The sequence below is a fragment of the Strix aluco genome, chromosome 3, assembly GCF_031877795.1.
Source record: "Strix aluco isolate bStrAlu1 chromosome 3, bStrAlu1.hap1, whole genome shotgun sequence".
Classification (NCBI taxonomy): domain Eukaryota; kingdom Metazoa; phylum Chordata; class Aves; order Strigiformes; family Strigidae; genus Strix; species Strix aluco.
The window spans coordinates 125,156,888-125,179,653 of record NC_133933.1 but is presented as its reverse complement, the minus strand read 5'-3'; the positions used below and the strand labels follow the sequence as shown (position 1 = coordinate 125,179,653).

At 43.0% G+C, this 22,766-nt stretch overlaps 1 protein-coding gene across 1 annotated transcript in view; it reads right to left on the bottom strand.

The window, feature by feature from the left end:
• EVA1A (eva-1 homolog A, regulator of programmed cell death) overlaps positions 1 to 22,766 on the bottom strand; it is a 210,663-nt gene that overhangs the window by 89,995 nt on the left and 97,902 nt on the right. Inside the window, exon 5 of the mRNA XM_074820817.1 lies at positions 14,574 to 14,717. Within this exon, the coding sequence (XP_074676918.1) occupies positions 14,574 to 14,717 (144 nt within the window). The remainder of the gene's footprint in view (positions 1 to 14,573; positions 14,718 to 22,766) is intronic.

Below are 22,766 nucleotides of genomic sequence, written 5' to 3'. Positions count from 1 at the left end.
TAAGTACAAAACCAAGTTTCCTTGGCTCATTGGCTACAGCAGTAGCTTTGATGTCTCATTGACCTCTAGACAGCTACATTCCATATCAGAATCAAAACCTGAATCCCATCTTGCAAAACTGGGTACAAACCCACTGAAGAATAAGAACACTTCAGAAGAGACAATATTTCCTGAAAGCAGTTATTAATGAACTACATACCTAATTTTTGTCTTTTTTGGTAATAAGATATGAAACCGTCCATGACTAGTAAGTTTAAATAGAAAAACATTTGAAGCAATTTAGTAAACTTATATTCAACAAGGTGCCAGAACTTCATTTAAACATCATGATGTTTGAAGACTCAGGAAAGCAATGACAAATAGTCCTTGAAAACATGTAATTTTGTAGAAAACACATTCAAGGTAAGAATTAGCTGACCTAACTTTAGATGTCACCAACGCGGGTATTCACACTTGGTCTAGTCACCATGGGTTCGTTTAAAAACAAAGGAGAGAAATAAGCACTTGTAAGGTACCTGAGATATCTACTTGAAAATGAGATGAACTGAAGCCTAGAAATGCTTATTTCTTTTCATATACTGACTACAAAGGGAGGCCAGCATATCTAGTCCATATGTAGCTGATTATACTGTAGACAGCTACATCTGGTCAGCATTAGAGCATGTTTAATAACATACCTATTTGCAACTGCATTCCTCTTCAGATCAATATGTCTGTGCACTCAGTACTCTATCCCTCTACTTACACTCAAGACTGCACCCACTGCTAGTCCAAACCTTTAGTCTTGAACTTCAAAAGCATCTGTAGGCTGGACCCGGCTACACTGAGATCTATGACCCGCTCAGTAAGGTCCCTCAGGAAAACACAACTCACCAAGCCAGGACAAGACACCTGAGATGCAGCTAGAGATACAGCATTCCCTCCAAGAAGCCTGTAGAGGAGCACTTACAGAGAAACAGAGAGGAATCATTACAAGTCCCTTCACTTAGGAAATATTTTTGCCCTAACCGAAATGTCAATGTTAATGATTAAATACATTTTCTTGAATAAAACCTATCTGCTTGAGCCTTCAGGAAACACATTTATGAAGACCCATCATGCCAAAAAGTAAAGCAGTTCGTATGATTCTGAATTCAAGAGCGAGCCAGCCTCACATATGTAAAGAGCTGGTGAACCTTTTTTGCAGTCCGGGACAGGTAAATCATTTCTTGCACCAGTCTAGCTTGAAAGTCAAAAAGCCTGTCTGAGCCATGAGTGTGTCGGCATCCCAGGGTATGGGGTGCAGTTTCTTGGCCAGCTGCAAAAGGAAGGTAAGTCAGTCAGTCATCTAGATCTATAAAGCAGCAACTTGCACTGTTATTAGAAGCCGGCCTCCCCATCTGGAAATTAAATGCAAACATATGCATATGCCTAAGTGTTGCTTAAGAGAAAATCACTACCCTGACAACACTGAATGGGAACAGGAAGGAAAGAAAAACAAAAAATACAAACCCATATCTGTGCATTCCCCATTTAATTTTCTTTACTGTCAGAGGCACCCTCATATTTAATTAAGCACAACTTAGGGGACAAAGAATGATGAGGTGAAGAAAGAAAGAAAATCCATTTGTTTGTTAATACTGTAATAGTCTAAGAAATATCTGACAGAAAATTTACATTACGCACGTTCCAACTCCAATTTACTAGGTGGCTCCATCCTCTCAAAAGAGAGCCCCAACAGCACTGACATCCTATACTTCATTCTTCATCAATACCCAAGCCATCTGCAGAAGGTTTTGATAATCTCTAATAGCACAGAGGAAAAAATTTGCCTTTCTTACTTGTGGGAATCAGGTACAGCTTTCACACAGCAGAAGTCAGACCCTTTGATCAATATACAGCATGTTAAAAAATGTGTGTTAGTATGTAATCCTGGGATAAATCCTGGATGTTTTGGTTTTTTCATTGAAAAAACATAAGGGAGAAGAGAATTTAATATTAGTTAATTTTTAGAGTAATAAAAACTATAACAGTACTTCAGAAGAAACAAAAAATGACAGAGAAATGAGAGGCAGTCATTGAATTCGTGACTGAGTGAATTATTGTGACAACAATGGATATGTCAGGCAGGAGCTTAACACCTGATCTTTCCAAAACTTCATGTCAGTAAAGCTCAACAGCAACTGTAGGCACTGAAAGCAGAGATTCCTCACATCTGCATAATCATGTCTGCACTAGATGCATAAACTGAAACCCCAAGGGAGGTGGTGAGGCTGCTGTTCTCTTATGCCAGATGCTGAGCAAACAGCCCTAGGACATGCAGCATAACCACACAAGGCAGGAGGAAGCCAAGTGACTGCCCAGCACCAAAGAGCTGGTGACAAATCAGGGTTAAGAAGAAAGCCTCTTGGCTTTAAGCCAGTGTCCATCCACTGGGCCATGATAGCTACCATGCCTGTTCAAAAATAAAGAGGCAACACTTGTTGATAAGGAGGAGGGGGAATAAATGTGGTAGGGTTTTGCCCTTTTATAAACTGATCTATTTTCTCTCTAATTTTTCACATACCCTGTAAAAAAAATGCATTTCTTGTCTATTCCAAGAGGTTTTTTTTTCTTCTAAAGGAAACCAATACCTGCATCAACAAGGGCATCACCAGCAGAGATAAAGAAATCATTATCCCACTCTACTCAGTGCTTGTCAGGGCACACCTGGAACACTGTGTTCAGTTTTGGTCCCCACTATGCAAAAAAGATGTGGGCAGGCTGGAGAGGGTCCATAGAAGGGCCCCAAAGGCGATTGAAGGACTGGGAGGCCTGCCTTATGAAGAAAGGCTGAGAGAGTTGGGTTCATTCAGCCTGGAGAAAAGAAGGCTTAGGGGACACCTTATCACCATGTTCCAGTATTTAAAGGGTGGCTACAAAGAAGATGGAGACTCCCTTTTTACAAGGACTCACATGGAAAAGACGAGTGGTAATGGGCACAAGTTACTCCCAGGGAGAATCCGAAAGGACAGAAGAGGAAAATTTTTCCCAATGAGAACAATCAGCCACTGGAACAATCTCCCCAGGGAAGTGGTGGATTCCCCAACATTGGACACTTCTAATATTCATCTAGACAGGGTGCTGGGCCATCATGTCTAGACCGTGCTTTTGCCAAGAAAGTTTGAACCAGATGATCCTTCCAATCTGGTGTTCTGTGATTCTATGATTCTACGATATGAAATATTACAAGAATTTCATCAAAGCTTGAAGCAAATAAATATGATCTAGGGACTACATAGTGGAAGTCCCATCTACAGACTGGTCCTTGATACATACTCCCCAGGTCACTGCAAGCTATGAGCTTAGGCAATTTTTGACCAGCTAGGGAACAGGTCTGTTGGACTCCAGATGGAGCTGCATACCAGGTAACTTTCTCTCCGTGAGGCTTTGGCTTGGACCAAAATGGAGTGACACCCATCGAAAAAAGAGACCTCCAAGTCTCTGCCCTCCCTCCTTCACTCCTTCCCCTGAAGGCACCGACACCAAGGGTCCATCTGCTTGGATTAACCAGCCTCCAGGGTCTTTGCAGGCAGCTGTGAGATGGCTTTCAAAGATAAGAGATGGCCCAGGGTGGCCTCATGGGTTAGGAATTTAGTTAAATATCTTCTAAAGGGATTTAGTAGGATTTGCTTCAATTGTTTATATTATGCAGTATCAGTCATCTTTAAGGCCCCAGGCCTTTGTATTAGTAAGGCTGGGCACACAACCAGCCAGCAACAGATGCTGATACTGTCCCCCATGATCCTGTTTTCCCCACACGGAAATGCTTCCCTACTCTGACATTCAGAAATTGCTACTTGCTTTGGCTCAGTTCACCTAAATGAAGGAAAATAAGTGAAATACTGAGCAGCAGGATATTTGGGACTGAAACTCCAGAGAGAGAGTCAGCTTTTCCTCCCGGTTAGTGGTGCTAGTACTGCATGATGCTGAAACAATAGCCATTGCTAATATATGGCAAAGAAATTGTAAGTCTCTGCTGGCCCCCAGGGGAAAAATAATCATAAGCCTGTTCAGTGTTTGTTAAAAGACATAGGTAGTTGTGGAAAAGAGCAACAAAAAGACAATTGAGCAACTGGACAGGTTGATTTATGAGGAAAGATTAAAGGAGCTGAACATGAATGGCTTAGCTAAACAGTGACTAAAACAGGACATGAAAAGTAGCCACTGTCAACAGTATTTGAAGTGTCTGTCTGAAGGGGCATTAAATGTTTGAGTGCGTACACTTCGAATAAATGGAGGTCATGAAATGGAGGTAGGAAAAGTAGATGCCAGGTGAATGGTTAGGAAAGTTTCTTGAAGAACAAGACTGCTGGGGTGTAAGTCCCATGGCAATCTCCTCCCCACCGGGTGGGGTGCCCCCCAAAAGGTCATCTGTGCTGAGCAGACATTACCTAAGGAACTTTTGGGAGGTCTCTACTCTTAAATGTCTCACTGGCATTCCCATGTCTAAGTGTAAGTGTAGGGATGATCAGACACCAAAAATGTAAAAGCCCTTTCCAAGACTTCTATACAACCAGAAGATCAAGCAGGAATGCAAGAAGGTGTCCAAAGTTGGGGAAAAGAGTGATTCTCTGGAATTCTCTTATACCACTGAAGGATGGAATGGAGCTGGGTATGTTTCCGGGTAGTGGGAAGACAAAGAAATGTCAGCCTCTATGCCCTACCATCACTTTGCCTCTCCCAGCTGAGAACTTGGAACTGGAACAAGAGAAATGCTCTTTAGTGACACATGACTAAAGAGACCCAGGCTGGCCATCATTCAGCCATTATAAATCATATAAGTCATATAAGGCACAGCATCCTCCTCCCTGCCTAGTCCACGCAGGACAGGAGGTGTTAATGGCTGCCTGCTATGAAGCTCCCTCCCTAGTTGGTTTGGCCATGGAGAGCCACAGCTCAGGTTCAAAACAGGAAAAAAATATAAATTATCTTGCCACATCCTGCTGCTTTCTTTTCATCTCATGTAAGAAAGCATTAGGCAGGAAATACTGCGTGGTGAAAAGTCCACCTGGAGAACAAAGCATGGATCTACCCCTGTAACAAACTCACCATGTAATATACATCAATAAGCTACCAGGCAGGACGGAGTCGTGCACAGATAAGGCATTGTGTTGATAGATCTTAGGTTCAGCTCCTACCACACAAACCCTTGTGTAAATGTTGTCTCCATGTGTAAAATGAGACTAGTGCTTTCTCCCAGAGTCTGCCTGGCCCTGCCTATTTAACCACTAAATTACTCATAGCAGGGACCGCTTCCTAGTGAGTGAATGCATTGCATAACAGGACAGTCCTTGCTGAGGCCTGTAGGCATGGCAACATTGTGTAAATCATTAGTGCACTTCCCAGCAATTAAATACACATCTGATGCCCATGTACCTTTCATCAATGGGCTATAGACACTCCTGAGTGGCTGTTACTGTTATTCTATTTCAGCAGCAGCTCACAATCCCTAATTGTGCCAAGGGACGCCATCACGGAGGTCGCATATATTTGCATCTTTGGTGGCTTTCACAAAATTGCTATTTATTTCCCCTCTCCGTCCCACTCTTCCAGTTCTCTTTTCATGGTCAGGAACAAGGATTTTCCAAATCCCAGAGAATTTCCTGTTTGCTTCACATTAAAGTGGAGAAAGAGAAGAGAGGGCAGCTAGAAAACAGCAGGGCAGTGGTACATGCACAGCAGAGGAAAATTTGCATGTGCTCGCAGAAAGACACCAGCTGTGGATCCTTCTATAAACGGTGCAAGGAAATGGCATTGTCTTGATACATTTCCAAAAAGGGAAGGCAAATATATATGTGATCCATGCAAATATATCTTAATTGGTCATGGTGTCAAATGCTCCCTTTAAATTTAATCTAATAAGTGTTTCACTGAGCTGTCAGCAGTCTCCAGTAGCCTCCAGGCACTAATGAGTTAGCATCAAGGTGTCAATGCTTTTGGCATTAACCTCAATTAGGAGGAGTTAGGGTGATCACTGAATGAAGGGTCAGCCATTCATTGCTGAGACATTCCTCTGGATATAGCCTGCAGTCTCCTGCATGAAAGGGGCTGGCAGACTGGCTGCCTATCGCCTTGTCAGTAAAGAAGACTCATACGTGGCAACATTACTATTAATTACTATATTTGAAACCTGTGCAGGTCTTGACAGGCACAGAGAATCAATAGTACCCCTATTTAATGAGGCTATCCAATGAGGTTCCCAGGTAAAAAAGGAGCCTGTGACAATAAAATGGTAAATATCTACCACTGATTCATGGTCAGAATTTTTAAAAGAACACCTGTAAGGGCATCAGTATGTCAGAGAATAGAGAGTCTATACAACAGCGTTATGCTTACAGAAAAAAAAATCACCACATAGATAACCCATGTAACTAATTCTGCTCCACTTATCTCTCTCCAGACTTCCTGAAAGATTTGCTTTAGATATATTACATTCAGATGTTGTCTTGCACAATCATTCTCAGGTAGATCTGCTTTTCTGGGGTGAAATCATGGTTGGATCACAATTGCTTTCAAGGCTGTGCGCTGTGCCCTCCCTATTCAAGCATGAAGGTCTCAGGACAGCCAAGCAGACCCCCTGGATCCACTCCGATCCTGAAATCAGTTCTCTAGTTGTCAGATTGCTGTTCAACCCCAAAGACATCTGCATATTTATGCCCGAGGAAATCATTCAATGAGCAAATCCGTTTAGAAACCTCAGAGAATTGTCAGCCACCATAAAATCTTGGTTATGTTAGTTTAGCAATATAGTTACTACAATAGAAACTCTGGGTCCATTCTAAAACATCTGTTAAATTTCAAAAATATGTGGATAATACCAGAACGAAAAAAAGTCCTACCTGCCTCCTTCACGTCCTTGCCATCACCCACTCCACTATGACAGTCTGACAGCCCCTCCACGCAGCCAGCTGCGACTGTAACTCCAGCATCCCCTAGCCAGGAGCAGCACAGACCCTACACAAAATGACCTGCAGCAGCCCCTTACACTCAACAGGAACCTCGCAGTGAGCTCTTCATGCACTCCCCTGTGACTTTTAGACCATGGTACTTATCAACTAAAACCAAACCAAAAAAAAAAAAAACCAGAGACAAAAGGAATAAAGGCCTCAGGTGCACAGACCTTGTGAACAGTGAGCGTCAGGGGTTGCAGAGTACTTTAGGTAACTCTTTATGGGACTTTTCTTTTTTTTCTGTAGTAGCAGCTCTATAAGTTTCCCAGTAATGGCAGAGATGGAGCAGCACAGCAGCAAGCTTGCAAAGCTTGCCTAATTGTAAGGCAGCACTTGTCTTACAGCTCATTCTGCTTAGGATCATTGTAAAAGTTGTCCTTTGAACTCCCTCTCTGCTTCCTCCAGCCCCATCTTCCTTCCTCCCCATCCCCAAGGCAATGATTTTTATCTCCAGGTCTCCATTTCTTCTCTGCAAGAATCAAAGCCCTTTCAAACCTCTCCCTTGAGGTGACAGCATTACCTCCTCCTCCTCCACCTGAGATGCAGAGCTCTGCTTCCTCAGAATATTTATTTACCCTAATCTATGTCAGACACAGGCTCATTCTGCCCTGGTAATGAAGAGTTGCTGTGTCTGGGCCAGCCAGGCCAGACGTGTTCGGACTCTTCTAGGTGCATGATTCAGATCAAGCTACAGTGAGTTGTACAGTAAGCAAACAGGAGCAGCACAACGACAGTTTATGATTACCTAATTTTCTAAACTTCATCTTAAAACTAATCAGGCTGTTTGTGCCATGTCACTCACGTTTCACATTCTTGTGCAATCACTAACATTAAACCTAAACAGTTCTTTGCCCCTATAGCATATGCCTCCTTGATGTAGGATGGCAGAGTTACTATAGTCTCTGTTATCAGCAGGTACCTCCGAGCTCCTTAGTAAAGCATGTGCCCCACTCACTTTAGGTCAGCAAAAGAGATGCCATCTTGCCTTTGCCCTCAGGTAGTCCATGATCTCTAAGAGATCTGTGCCATCAATCCAAATTATATAAGCCTTGCTGACTGTGGTGTTTCCTTCTTTGCTTTTCTCTAAGATCGAGGAAACAGCATCCACAAAAATTGTTAAGACATCACCAAAGATGACAAAGTCACAGCCCCAGAGGTTCAAAAATGTCAGCCTTGAGCTTTGTGCTCACCCACCATGGTGCAGTCTTTAGTTACACTGTCACATGCTTTTTAACAGGTTCTGTGAAGTATGAGTATTTCTGAAAGTGAGGTCTGAGTTTCTGAAAGGAGAAACAAGTTCCTTGCTTTTTCTTTCCCTGGATGGAAGCGTGTAAAAGGCTAGAAGGGGATTCAACAAGTCCATTCACTTGCAGGAACAGACAACAGATGTCACATCACCAGTGAAAATCTACTCTGCCACCTCTTCCATACCACCGGACACAGTCCCTGACAGTCTACAACAAATCTGACCTTGAAAACAAAAGAATAAAAACCTGGAAGCCAGTCAAAGAAGACAGAAAAGCTATCAACCCCATTCCTAGCTCCTAGAAAACATCAAGGGAATTTATAAAGGTGAAATGTAAAAAGTGGACCTCAATACTCTGGTATTATCATTATCGTTATGTGACAGTGATAATTTTGACCAAAAGGAGAATTGGATAAGAGCACAGTGGTTGAAAGCCATCTAACCAGATGTAGATACCTGCATTGTAGAGGTCCTACATGTAGATAACAGCATGTCAGCTAAGCACCAGAACCTCCCTTTATAGTCAGTACAGGAGAACTGTCACTTCAAATAAGCAGTTCATCTCTTTCAGGCATCTACTTTAGGATGAGATGATTTGTGCCTCAAAAGCAGCTGTTTCTCTCCATTACCTGTAAAAGGAATTTTTCTGAGATGGGAATATCTACTCTGTAAATCTCTATGGCTTACGTGTCTACACTTGGTCAGATGAATCCCGCTTCATGAATTTTTCATTATTTACAGTCATTACATCAGGACTGGATAGCTTTTTAAAAAATACACTATAGCTTGAAAAGCAGCATAGGCTTGATAGAAAAATTACTGGACAAACTTCTATTACCTTGGGAAAATAAAACAGAGGATTTGAACAGATGAACCATCTCTGAACCCAGTGTCTTGACAATGAAAGTAGGCACATAATGGAATTATATTATATCATTATTCTGTTCTTTATTTATCTGGTAAGTCAAACTACATGGCCATGAATTTAAAATCTACATGTTTGTGAGTTCTGCTTTACAGTACGACACAAGAATCCCAGTTAAACAGACATTATTAAATTTATTACACATTCAGTGTAGCATCCCTAGAGCTAGGTTGTTAGGTTTGTAAAGATCAATTTGATTTCAACTTCTGAAGAAAGGAAGCCTGCATTATACATTTTGTGTCTATCTTTTTCTAGCAAGACCCTGTCAGCATTGCCCTGTTTCAAAAGGGTGTAAAAGGCTTTTGTTTTTTCTTGGAAGTCTGGAATTTCTCCTTTTCTATTTTTTGCCAATCCTGGACATTGCTTTTTATAGCAACAGAAAGAATTTTTGCAGTGATAAAATACATTCTCTACATTCATGAATTCATAAATTTTAAGAGCAAAAGGGACCATTACATTCATCCAGCCTGAGGCATTGATAGATTTACTACACAGGAGCTAATGGACTAGAGCACAGTGCCTTAGAGATGACAGGAGAGAATTTGTGCAGCTTTTTAGCCTCTGTCCTCATCACCATCATGAGGGCAACCACCTCAGAGTTCTCCTGTCTAACACAGACCCTGTCTCTAGTCCAACTTGATAGAGTATTTATTTAAACATAACATTTTGGCAAAAGCCAGACTGCTTTCCCAAGTACCCAGAGAAAGCAAAGGTCAACACACCCCCATCACCCAGAGCAGCTCTACCACCTCTCATTGACCCCGTTTGGTCTCCCAGCAGCACCAGACACCACAAAACAACAGTAGCTGCTGTCCTTGCGCTCATGCTTTATCCTCTACCTGCCCAGTTCTTTCATCGGGATGTGAAGCACTTGGCCTCTGGGACTCAGCTTATTGCCTCATAAAGCAGGATGGCAGGATTATTAATGTGGCAGAACTGCAGGATTTTCCAAGCAATTTATGAGTTACCATGGCAGTTCATTAGCTCTCAGCCCAATGACCCTTTTCTATCAAGCATGAATCAAACAGGAGGCATACACACATCTAAACTCACGATGGATATTCACGTCAAAAATACATCTAAGGCCACATTTCCTCCATTTTGTCCAACATATGTCTAACAAAGGCACTAAAAAGTCACCAGTTATTGGGACTGATAGCCAACCCACTGAAACATGCCTAGACACAAATAAATTCACAATCCCCATCTTTTCTTTTTTTTTTTTTTTTTTCTCATCAGGCCATTTCTGACCAATGGCTGTATTTAAAGAATAGCAGCTACTTAGCAGAGGGTTTACATTTACAGCCTCCACTGACTGCACAAGGGAGGCAGGTCTGGCGGTCGGCACAGTAGGCACTCTGGATTGCTCCCTTGACTTTCAGGGCTAAGAATAAGGTTTCTCTTTACACACAGACAAGCCCTCATCCCCTCTCAAGGAAGCATTTGAGAAAATATTTAACTTTCATGGTATTTATGCAGGGGTCTTAAAGCGCACACTTGAACACTTCCTTGAATCCAAGTGGCATTATGTGCGTGAAAAAATTCAACAGGTTTTAATACACTGCTGAGTTAGGACTTCAGCAGAGGCCAAACAAACAAGTCTAGGATATTAGAGAGGAAAGAGGTCTAGAGAATTAAATGGAGTCTTTGAAGGTAATAAGTGGATGATCAAGAAAAAGGAAAAGGCCAGGAGCACAGTAACTTTATCAGTAAGTACAAAACCACTAGCAAGCTACCCGCAGATATTACAAATACAATGCTTTATACCAAAGAAAGACAGAGAGACAGGGAGACAGGGAGATGAGGGTGGGGCAGAAAGAAAGACTTCAATTAAGTCTTTATTGCACTGTTTTTCTCAGTTGCATTAATAATCTTTTATTTGCTGTTATCCTCTCAGACTTTCAGAGTCTTTTAAAGAAAAGGCAGAGCTAAGATTTTTATATCTCCCTGTAGTTACAGTTGCCACACTCAGAAAGCAGCCTCACCATGCGTTATGTGCTTTCCCAGAATTAACTGGCATTTTCCTTTTAAAGAAATAATTAATGCAGTATTTATTAATGCAGTAATGGGACCCATATACTGGAAAATACCACCTTCCACACCATCCCATTAGCTAAATCTGGCTTTGGGCCAAAATTGAGTATTTCGCCTCTTACCAAGGTTCAGATTTGGAATGTTTTTACGTTGGAAGATTTTTCATCTGTTCCTTTGGCTGGGCTAGTGGGACCCTAATGCACATGAGAGATCACTATCGTGCTGGGCTGCTGGTTACTTGCTTGTTTCAATCATCTTGTAGACACACACTTACTTGTAGTATTTCCTTCTCAGCTAAGTGATGCCAACAGGCGCTTAACACAAGATGCAAAGGGGTAGGATGTGGAGAACGACAGACACTCCCACTGGCTGGAGTAATTACAACAAATTATTCAAAAAAAATACAGCTGGGCAAAAAGTTAGATGACACCTTTACTTAAAACCAGATCCATCAACAAAATTGTGTATGACTGGCAGGAATTCTCATGTCCAAAAAAACATGGAGGCTGGAGGAATGAACCTCCAAGAAATCTGGCCATGGCTCAAAGAAAGAAAAGATGTTGCCTCATCCATTTACATCCTGGAGATCCGGGATACGGCTCAGGTCCTGCTGTCAAGCCAGAGAAGAATAGTTTGTATGTGCTGACCTGAAAAACACTTGCAGATGTTCTCCTGCCAGGACTGGGAGATAAGTCACCTCACTAGCTCTTCACTAGTCATTGGCCTACACAGCCAACACCAGCATTAATGCCTGTCACAAAGTCCATCTCAGCCAAAGGCCCGTGATTTCTGCTAACAACACATGAGTTTTCAATTAATATTACCTTTTGTCACCTCACAAATTACTCCCTCAACAGATTTTTTTTTTCATGAATTGGTATTGGAAAGAGACATATTTTTCTTTCCAGCCCTCCCCATGCTTTAGCACCAAGAGCAGAGTTCAGCTGCCCTGTCCCCATAATTACTGAAGTTTCCCACATAGGAAATGTCTGCACGAAGACCCTCCTACCCACGCTGTCCCATCCATCAGTATGCTTGCTCTCACCACCTCTTCTGAAGCAGCACAGTGGGTCAGTAACGCTGGCCAAGGACACATCACAGTTTTTCTTACAGGTAAGACCAGTGACACAGTCCAAACTGCTGAACCATGGCAGGACATTTCTGCTACAGCCTGGCAGCCAGGGAGTGACAGAGAAGAGCAGACTGACTGCACTGCTTGATCTCAGAGTGATGAAGTCACCTATTTGAAGCAGCAACAAGAAGGGCTGAAGTGATGCTCAGAGAAACCCATTTTGTCCACCCATCACATTTCCCAAGCTATGCCAGAGTCACCCTATGTCCTTCACTGCTCTCCAGTGAAGAGCAGCAAAGCCACATCCTGCGCTCCAGGGATCAAGTGCTTCCAACTGCAAGAGATGGGGAACAGGGATGTGTACCTAGATAGAGGTAACAGGAAAGTGCACTCATGTTTGTTAGTCAAAGCCTGTCCCCTTTCATTCCCACAGGTTTTGTGAAAGTAGAATGACACCATACCAGGAGCAATAATGCATGCAAAAACCTGAAACAAAGAGAGATCCAACAGGAGGTTTTCTACACTGCAATTGTTCTCTAAAGCATAGAAAAATAGCTTGGTTTTATCTTGTCATTAAAAGAATGCCAGGATTTACTTCTGTCTGGCACAAGCACATGAGACTGCAATTTGATTTCTTGTTTATTTGTTTTTCACATTTTGAAGGATTTTGCTGTTTGAGGGGAGAAATATGTGTCTGATGATCACAAAATCCAGCTCAGAGACATGTCTGAGATCATGGTTTTGAAAAGGAGCCATGGCCACCTTCAAAGGATGAGGCAGATTTCACCCACTAAAAAGGAAAACATGCCATTTTATGCTCTCCAGCATGACTCATTTCCTGATGCAGTTAGGCTATGACTAGAAAAGTTAGGGTCAGATTAAGATATCATTAATGTCTTTTGTAGTGGACTTGGAGACCAGGACCACAATGCCAGAATAAGGCTGTAGAGGCCTTTGAAGGAGATATCCTCTTGGAAATATATCATGGGGCTCTATTTTGCTTTTGTCCCTGGATTTCTAAGTTATGGAGCTCCTGTTTTGCTGCATTGTCTTTGTTTCTGTCAAATCCCTACAAGCATAAGCTTCTCTCCAGTCTCCAGTTATATCACAGAAAAGTGATATAAAAACATCACCTTCCTGGCTAGAAAATTCACAGGGTTTTGCATGGGTTGCCTTGATACTTCTTGCTACATCATTTCAAACAAAAAACAAGAAACCAAGAGGAAAAAAACAAAAATCAACCTTCCTGCCACTCCGGCCAAATGACACAACAGCCAGACAGGAGCTCAGAGCCTGATGCTCCTGCATCAATCTCTCTGCTCTTCAAGGTGCTGTACATCTGCCATGCTATAGCAACTGCACAAAATCCTATAGTAATTGCATCTCAAATGCCATCTGTCAGATTCAGGATGCTGCAGTTACATACAGAGATTGACCCACAGACCTGTTGTTGTCTGAGGACACAGCCAGCACCTCCTCTACTACGTGCTCCACCATCTGCTCAGCAGATTCAAAATAGCACCAGAATTTCCTCTTCCAGGTTGATGTAGAAAGGAACAGAGAGAGAGGGACTGAGCTGATCCTAGCAACAACTACACAAACAAAACCCTGAAGCAAATATTTTCAAATAGATCAACTACAAATGACCAAAATATCATCACTAGAAGAAGACAGACCTGATGTTGTTTTCATACCACAGAGCTCAGACAGGAACAATTTTTTCACTATTGCAAAACAAGGTGACTAGTCAGGTAGGAGTACAGTGTCTGTTGCAGTGTCTTCAACTGTTTATTTTTTCCAAATAACAGTATTTTTTTAGGAAAACATTGCAATGCTCACCTGAAGATTTTGGGAGTGATTTTCTACTAACACTGTTGATGAGTATGGATTGGTGATTGTCTTATTCTACTGTATGAAATGAAATACAGAACAAAGTGATAAGGAACCTACCAACAACCACAACTTTTCTGCCATCAAATGGAACAGCAGGATGCTAACATTCAGGATGTAAGCATCCACTGAGTGCCTTGATTCCACCACCAGATTTTCCTGCCTTGCAGAGGCAGTGTTGAGTGGGTTAACAGAATATCATTTCCATGTTTTCTGCTTTTTCTATCTATCAAGCTGATGAGTAGAAAAAGAGACAGAAGTAAACCACTCCCGTGATCCACAGAGCTTTCCCTTGTTGACCAAATAAGAATCACCATGAGCCAAAAATTCAACAACTTTTTACATACAATTACAGATCTTGCCATTCTTCGCACACCACTGTTCATCAAACACATACCGCAATGAGAGTTAAAGTAAGAGAATTTCGTGGCTCACCACAGGTGTAGATGACATTAAGATGCTTTCGGATGCCTGGGTAACAAGGATCTCCAAATTCATAGGTGCTGGCATATATGCTGCAGCTTCTTTTCCCATGGCAGCGCTTGATCATGAGTTGGAGAGCAGTAGCTGATTGACACTCTAAAAGGGAAAAAGGATACCTCTTTGTGAATATTTGTCTATTCATGTCAGAAATTGTCTAAAAAAATTTACCAGATGCAGACTGTGAGAGCACACACGTATGAGCTTTCCATGAGTATTAAAAAAATCTTTGTGTTTACATGGGAAGGTGTATCTAACTCTCAAACACTTCTAATAAATTGTAAATTGATGAAAGGAAATCACCAAAAAGAACAGTGAAGAACCAGAAACATCCACACATCTGCAGAAAGAAGGGTCCAAATAAAAGATGGCTTATTTTCAAAGGGAAAAGGCTATCCATAATAAAAATAATACCTTCTAGAGAGGTCTGAAAGGACTCTAAGACAGGTATTAGTATCTTCATTTTAACAGATGGAGAAACAGAGTCATAGAAAAGTAAAAAGACTAACACCAGCAAATCAGTGCAGAGCATGGAAAAAGACTCAGATCTTTGGGGTCTCACTCCAGTGTATTTATCCAGAAACACTACAAGCTTCCCCATAAAATAAGAGACTGTCATAGGAACAGAAAATAAATTAATGCTACAGTTGTAATATTCATATGGAATTCCTGTAGGTTTATTTAGGTGTTTGATAATGCAATTGATCACAGTAACATGCAAAGTTATTAGCAAATTCCCACCTCATGGGTGTAAGGGAGATGGACATTGTGATCTTGTTCAGGGAACAGTAAAACTCTGATTTGATTTGGGTGTGTTGATATCTTCCAGGTTTTGCCTGTATGGTGGGTTGACCCTGGCTGGATGCCAGATGCCCACCAAAGCTGCTCTGTCACCCCCCTCCTCAGCTTGACAGGGGAGAGAAAATATAACAAAAGGCTCATGGGTCGAGATAAGGACAGGGAGATCACTCAGCAATTACCATCATGGGCAAAACAGACTCAACTTGGGGAAATTAGCTTAATTTATTACAAATCAAATCAGAGTAGAATAATGAGAAATAAAAACTAAATCTTAAAACACCTTCCCCCACCCCTCCCTTCTTCTCGGGCTTAACTTTGCTCCCAATTTCTCTGTCTCCTCTCTGTGAGTAGGGCAGGCAGGCAGGGAGGGGGTGTTGTGGTCAGTTCATCACACTGTCTCTGCTGCTCCTTCCTCCTCAGGAGAAGGACTCCTCACACTCTTCCCCTGCTCCAGTGTGGGGTCCCTCCCACAGGAGACAGTCCTCCACTAACTTCTCCAAAAGGAGTTCTTCCCATGGGCTGCAGCTCTTCACAGATTGCTCCAGCGTGGGTCCCCCATGATGTCACAAGTCCTGCCAGCAAACCTGCTCCAGCATGTGCTCCTCTCCACGGGTCCACAGGTCCTGCCAGGAGCCTGCTCCAGCACAGGCTTCCCATGGGGTCACACCCTCCTTTGAGCATCCACCTGCTCTGGCATGGGGTCCTCCCCAGGCTGCAGGTGGAGATCTGCTGCACCGTGAACCTCCCTGGGTGCAGGGCACAGCTGCCTCACCATGGGCTGCACCATGGGCTGCAGGGGAATCTCTGCTCTGGCACCTGGAGCACCTCCTCCCCCTCCTTCTTCACTGGCCTTGGTGTCTGCAGAATTGTTTCTCTCACATATTCTCACTCCTCTCTTCAGCTGCAGTTGCACAGGGTATTTCTTCCCCTTCTTAAACATGTTCTCACAGAGGTGCCACCACTGTCACTGACAGGCTCGGCCTTGGCCAGCGGCAGGTCCATCTTGGAGCCGGCTGGCATTGGCTATATCAGACATGGGGGAAGCTTCTAGCAGCTTCTCACAGAAGCCACCCCTGTAGTCCCCCTGCTACCAAAACCTTGCCACGCAAACCCAATACAGAGTGTTTCATTTTGAGGGGAAGATATAGGGAGAGTTTGGGTGGGTTTGTTTAGTTTTTGTTGTGTCCAATAGAGTTGTCTCAAGTCACCATCTCTGGCCCCCCTCTGCAGACAAAGGTGATGAGTGTCCCTGTCTGCTCTTAGAAGATGTTGTATTTCTAAGAAGTCTAATGAGGGTTACTATGAGGTCAAATAATTATAATGTTACCTTGTACCATCTAAGTAGAAATACTCTGTGAAGCGTGTTTATTCCATGCAAGTAGAAATGTTTGTCATCTCAGGAATTTAGAATATGGAAAGCTCCAAAAGTAAATATTCTCCTCGGTATTATTTTTTATGAGATGGTTTGTGCCTGCTTTCTCAGCAAAGGTGAAAATGATTTGTACAGACAAGTTCTTGAACTTTTAGATGCTAGACTGATAGTTTGCTTTCACTGTCCAGCCAGGGCCAAGCACAAGGGGAAGCTGACAAGAAGACACTTCTTCAACATTAAGCAGTTGCTAAAAACAACAGGAAAGCTACAGAGAAAGGAATACAAACCCCTTTTAGTCACTAATCAGGAGGCAGGGAAAGGGAAAATGAACCCCAAAAGGTATTGAATGCTAGAACCAGCACAACAACAAAATCCATGAGAGACACAGGAAAGACACAGAAAACTAAGCTTAGAGGGCAACAAATATTTTTTCTCAAATCAAAGGCAGCATTTCATTTCACATGCTGCAAATGACAAAAGAACAGGGCCCCATGTGAGCATTTTCATACTGAACCACCCAAACTTCCTTAGGGGATTTTTGATCCGAGTGTCAGAGGTTCCAGTGGAAACATCTGGCATGCAGCAATCCTGTTTTATTGTCTTTTTGACAAATGTCCAGTTAGAGAAACTCACCAAATCTAAGCACTGCACAGGATTTCATGGAGGGTGCCTATTCTTTTTATTTGCTATTGTTCTCACGCAAAGCAGACAGCATCACACGATTGTCTGTCTGCACAGGGGCCTCACTCCCCGGCACAGGAGCACGCTACCTCTGCGGGAGGGTGGGGAATTATCCATTACTGGTCCTGTGAGAGGCATGACAATTCTTTTGCATATGTCTTCACCAGACCCTTTGGGTCACTTCTCTTGGAGGAATGAGTGGTAACAAACTACAGAGTCTGCCCTCCACTTTAACAAACTTGATTGACTCTTCAGGTGCCAGATCTGTAGATTCAGTACAATGAAAATGCTTCTATGAGTTTTATTTGTCATATACTCTCACAGTAGCATCACCAGCTTTTCTAGCCATCACTAGTCATGTCTTGGTATTGATGACCTCCTTCCTCCCACACAGTTCTGAGTAGGCCATGGCCTCCATCCATATTGACTTTAGCAGCACCATCCACACTAGGAAACCAAACAGGTCTCAAACCTGGACACACCACTATCCCCCTTGTTTAAGTGCTACCCTGTTCCTTAGAATGATTTTGCCAATTAGCATATACCCCAAACAGGTGATAGAGTCTGAGATATAACAGGGCTAGTCCCAATCATCAAGTTGCAGAAGGCCCCCCTAGATATTTTGGATGGAAAATAGAGGAGCAAGAGTATGTGGTAGACGGTTTAGTTGCATGGACATGAGGTCAGCCAGCCACAGGGCCAGGCAGAAGGCTCTTTCTCACTGCATTCAGTACAGAGTAACTGATGTGTACATGGTAGGTGAGCACAATCCTGATGTTACCTTTATCAGGTAGTAGCTGCATTATTTTTTTCCCAGGAGAGGACAGCCTTGCCTGTGATACCCACGGAAAACAACATGCCATACTGCCTACAGGCAGCTGTGGGACCCTGCTCTAGCCCCTTCACTAATGCAAATGTCACTTGAGTTATAAGAACCTCTTCCGTGTAGCCCTAGATACCCAGCCTCTTCTATGTAGCTCCATCTGCCAGAGCAGGTCCTAACACTGTAGTCCCTACTTGTATTTTAAGAGTGTCCAGATACAGCCTACACTGTTTGGCTATATGTTCACTGGTAAATGAAAACTTATCCTGAAGCATTCCCTGGCCCTGAGGCCAACTGTGGTGGAACAAACCACAGCCATGCTGTTTAACACTCTTACCCTCCAAAATAGAGTGGTGATACTCAGTCCCTGTCCTATAACCAACCTCAAACCATCTTCTGGACTGCCCAGGAGTGTTAGCTGGGCCAAGGCAATGAACCATGCCACAGACCATGCTACAATTTAACAGTACAGAAGATCTATTTCTAGTATTTGTGCCCAGGCTCTGGTACTGCTGGTTTACCTACATACCTGTAGCCCTAGATACCCAGCTTCTTCAGGCACAGACCAGGCCTCCATATTCACAAATATCAGTAGTGAAATCCTCAACTCTCCAATTGCCAGGATGCTCCAGTTCAACCTGCACTAGCCAAAATGAGCAGAAAAGCAGAAGACTCTCTATGCTTCAATTACAGATGGGGATGAAATCCCCTAGCACAGAAAATAAGGCACCGAGATTTTAAAAGCCTCTTTTACATGGACTTTTTGCAAACCTTAATATTGAAAATATACCCAGGAGACAAGCCACCTGTTGGGACTGCAGCACATAAACCATACAATAATTTAGTTGGAAGCAATATCTGGAGCCTATCCAGTCCAAGCTCCTGCTCAAAGCATAGCCAGCTTTGATGTTACATCAGGTTGCTCAGGAATTTGTCCAGGCAGGTTTGGAAAATCTCCACAGATAAATATTCCCAAACTCCTTGGGCACCTGTTCCAGGGCTAAACCACTCTCCAGGTGAAGAATTTTTTCCTTGTATCTAATCAGATTTCCATTGCTTCAACTTGTGTTCATTGCTTCTGGTGTTTGTTTGGGGTTTTTCCATGTGTTTCCAAGAACAGTCTTCTGTAGAGCCACCTATTGCAGTAAGATCCCACCCTGAGCTTTCTCTTCTTGAGACTGAACAAACCTGGTCCCCCAGCTTTTCCCCGTATGCTGTGTGCTCCAGCTCCCTAACCAGTTTAGTGGCCATTCACTGGACTTGCTCCAGTTTTTCAACAGATCTCTTTATCTGGGGAGCCCCAAACTGGATACTCCAGCTAAGTGGAGTACTGGAATGCCAAATAAAGTTAATAAACCCTCTCCTTGATGTGCTTATAATAGTCTTACTAATAAAGTCCAGTGTCCACTTAGCCATCATTACCACAAGACCACACCGCTGACTCATGTTCAACTTCTTGTACCTCGAGACCCATTAGTCCTTTTCCTGCAGAGTCACTTTCTAGCCAGCTGATCCCCAGCCTGTGCTGTTGTGAATGGTTATTCAGGAGCAGAACTTGGCACTTGACTTTGTTGAACTTTACAAGGTTTCATGAGGTTCCTCTAGCTCACTGAGGTTCCTCGAGGTCCCTGCCTCCTGCTGTAAAAACTGTCCTGTCCAATTTGGTACCACCTACAAACTCCATCCCATTATCCATATCATTACTGAAGACACTAAGCAATATTGATCTCTGGCTGCTTTTAAGTGGCTGCCAGTTTGACTTCAGCATAGCATTGAGTCATAGAATCACAGAACACCAGGTTGGAAGGGACCTCAGGGATCATCTGGTTCAACCTTTCTTGGCAAAAGCACGGTCTAGACATGATGGCCCAGCACCCTGTCCAGATGAATATTAGAAGTGTCCGAAGTTGGGGAATCCACCACTTCCCTGGGGAGATTATTCCAGTGGCTGATTGTTCTCATTGGGAAAAAATTTCCTCTTCTGTCCTTTCAGATTCTCCCTGGGAGTAACTTGTGCCCATTACCACTCGTCTTTTCCATGTGAGTCCTTGTAAAAAGGGAGTCTCCATCTTCTTTGTAGCCACCCTTTAAATACTGGAACATGGTGATAAGGTCTCCCCTAAGATTTCTTTTCTCAAAGGTGAACAAACCCAATTCTCTCAGCCTTTCCTCATAGCGCAGGTTTCCCAATCCTTTAATCATCTTTGGGGTCCTCCTCTGGACCCTCTCCAGCATATCGATGCAACCCAGCATGCTGTTGGCTGATCCAAATGTAAGTCAGTCCTTAGGGGGCTGGGTTGAAGTGAAATCTCCAAGTATATTAGTACCTCTTAAGGAGGTGGTTCCAGATCAGAAATCTTCACCTCCAGTTGCCCATTCCCAGAGCTCAGAGAGGCAAGAAAACAGGCTCTTATCTCCATAAATCATGCGGTTAGCCTCTCAAAAAGATGCAGGAAAGACAAGTCCAGCAATGTGGTAGAGCAGAGTTGGGCTATGGTCCCCTTCAGCTGGCCAAATTCACATTTTCTAGGTCTTCAGAAGTGGGAGACTAGATGTGGCACTCTTATTGCACCAGATGGCATGATCATTTAGGGAAACATCTCCCTTTTTTGCTGCTTGTTTACTTGCTAAATGCAAACTGTGGATGTTATATGAAATACCATCCTGACATCAGTGACAAACAAGTGATCCCATGTGTCAGGGATATGGAAAGGACACTCACAAATGCCAACACCATATCACTAAGTCTGATGTAAGTACTGCTAAGCAGAGCCAGGCCCCTGCCAAGAACCTTTTAAACCCCACAAAGCTCAAATCCCACAGCAGAGCAATAAAAATCGCTTTAAGACCTCACAGATGATAGAGAGCCCACTTACACAGGTTGGGCCAGAGTTACCCTCAGCTTTCATTAGTTTTGGATTGCTACAGTACACTGCCAAAGAGCAAATACGAGTCCTGGCTACGCTGAAACTGCCACATGTGAAAGTGTTTAAAGATATCAGCTGTGCTTTTGGAATAGGGTATTTTAAACTAAAGTTTGGGTTTAGGGGAGAGTGGGATCAGCTCGCTTTATCCTCTTTACTCCTGGCCCTACTTTCTAGAAGCTGCACATCCCTCCAGCCTTGCTCCTGGTACAAGGTGAATTCCCTTTCGCAGGATCACTCCACAAATGCAGACTGCTGGCCAGTTTCATTTCACAATTCTTAGTCTAAGCCCTCAGTAGGTAATTCATCTTACCAATTGCATTTAGTATGATAAAACTCCCTGATCTACTATCTTTATCAATCCAACCTCTGATGGTAAAAACCCAAATCAGATGGCAACAAAGCCATGCTAGAGGATTTTACCAGCCGCAGCTTGCAGACAGCATTGGCTTTAAAACTGGAATCAGTCTCAGTGATGTAATGTCCATATCATCAAGCTCACCACAATGAATGGGTTTTAGTCAGTTTAAGGCTGCTTCCCAGCATGACTATTTCTTTATTACCCCTTCCTGGTGAAAAAAAGAAATTGGAGCCAATGCCTATTAATCACATCCGTTACTTTGGTTACTCACTGTTACTTGTTTTTCTCCAATAAGGGTGACACATCCAAATCTGAAATTCAAGCCATACATTACTGCTTTTGATTGCAAAACCTATCTGGGTTTGAAAGAATGTTTCCAAACAGTTTAATTTTTGCATTACAGTAACTCTTAGATGCTCTGGTAGAGATTGGAGCCTCTTCCAAGGCAACAGTCATCACAGATGGATCCACAAACAGATTTAGACACCTAGTTTTGAGATGGGTGACTAATCCCACAGTGAAGTTAGGCGTATGCCAGATGCTTGAGAACATCTGCGCATCTGTTAACCTCATGATCAGACTCACCTGCCATATCCGTGTTGAGCCTGCAAAGGCAGGTTCCTGCACAGATGAGGCAGGCTGTCCAGAGCAAGCAGGACCATGTACACCTGAATGTGTGAATGTGTTAGCATTCTGTAAGGCTGTCAGGTAGTGGTTTCCCCCAGGTTGTCCATGGATCTGGAAAGGTAGCAGGGCATGGAGCACACCCCAGTATCAACATGTGTGCATTCAAAAAAAAAAAGAAAAATAGAGCCTGAGAGGAAAACTCCACCCACTTGTCAGAGGATGCACTCTCTGAGTCCGTGAATTTAGCAAAAAAAAAAAAAAAAAAATTGGAGCACTCATTCTACTTGTTCAACCAGCAAAGTATAAGACCTTGAAGTATCAAAAGGACCAAATGATTGACTGTAATTAAAGTCTTCAGAAAGAGAACCACTGCCTAAAATACTATTTCCAGCAGTGCATGTGAAGTAAGTGGTTAGGAACTGGAACAGGACTGGTGGTACCTGATCAAGAGACAAATTCTGTGGCACACTTTGGCTTAGTGTAAAGGCATCAGGAGCAGCTCTACATCTCAAGTTAAAACAGTCAGCAGAACCCTAGATTTCCTTGCTATCTTTTGATG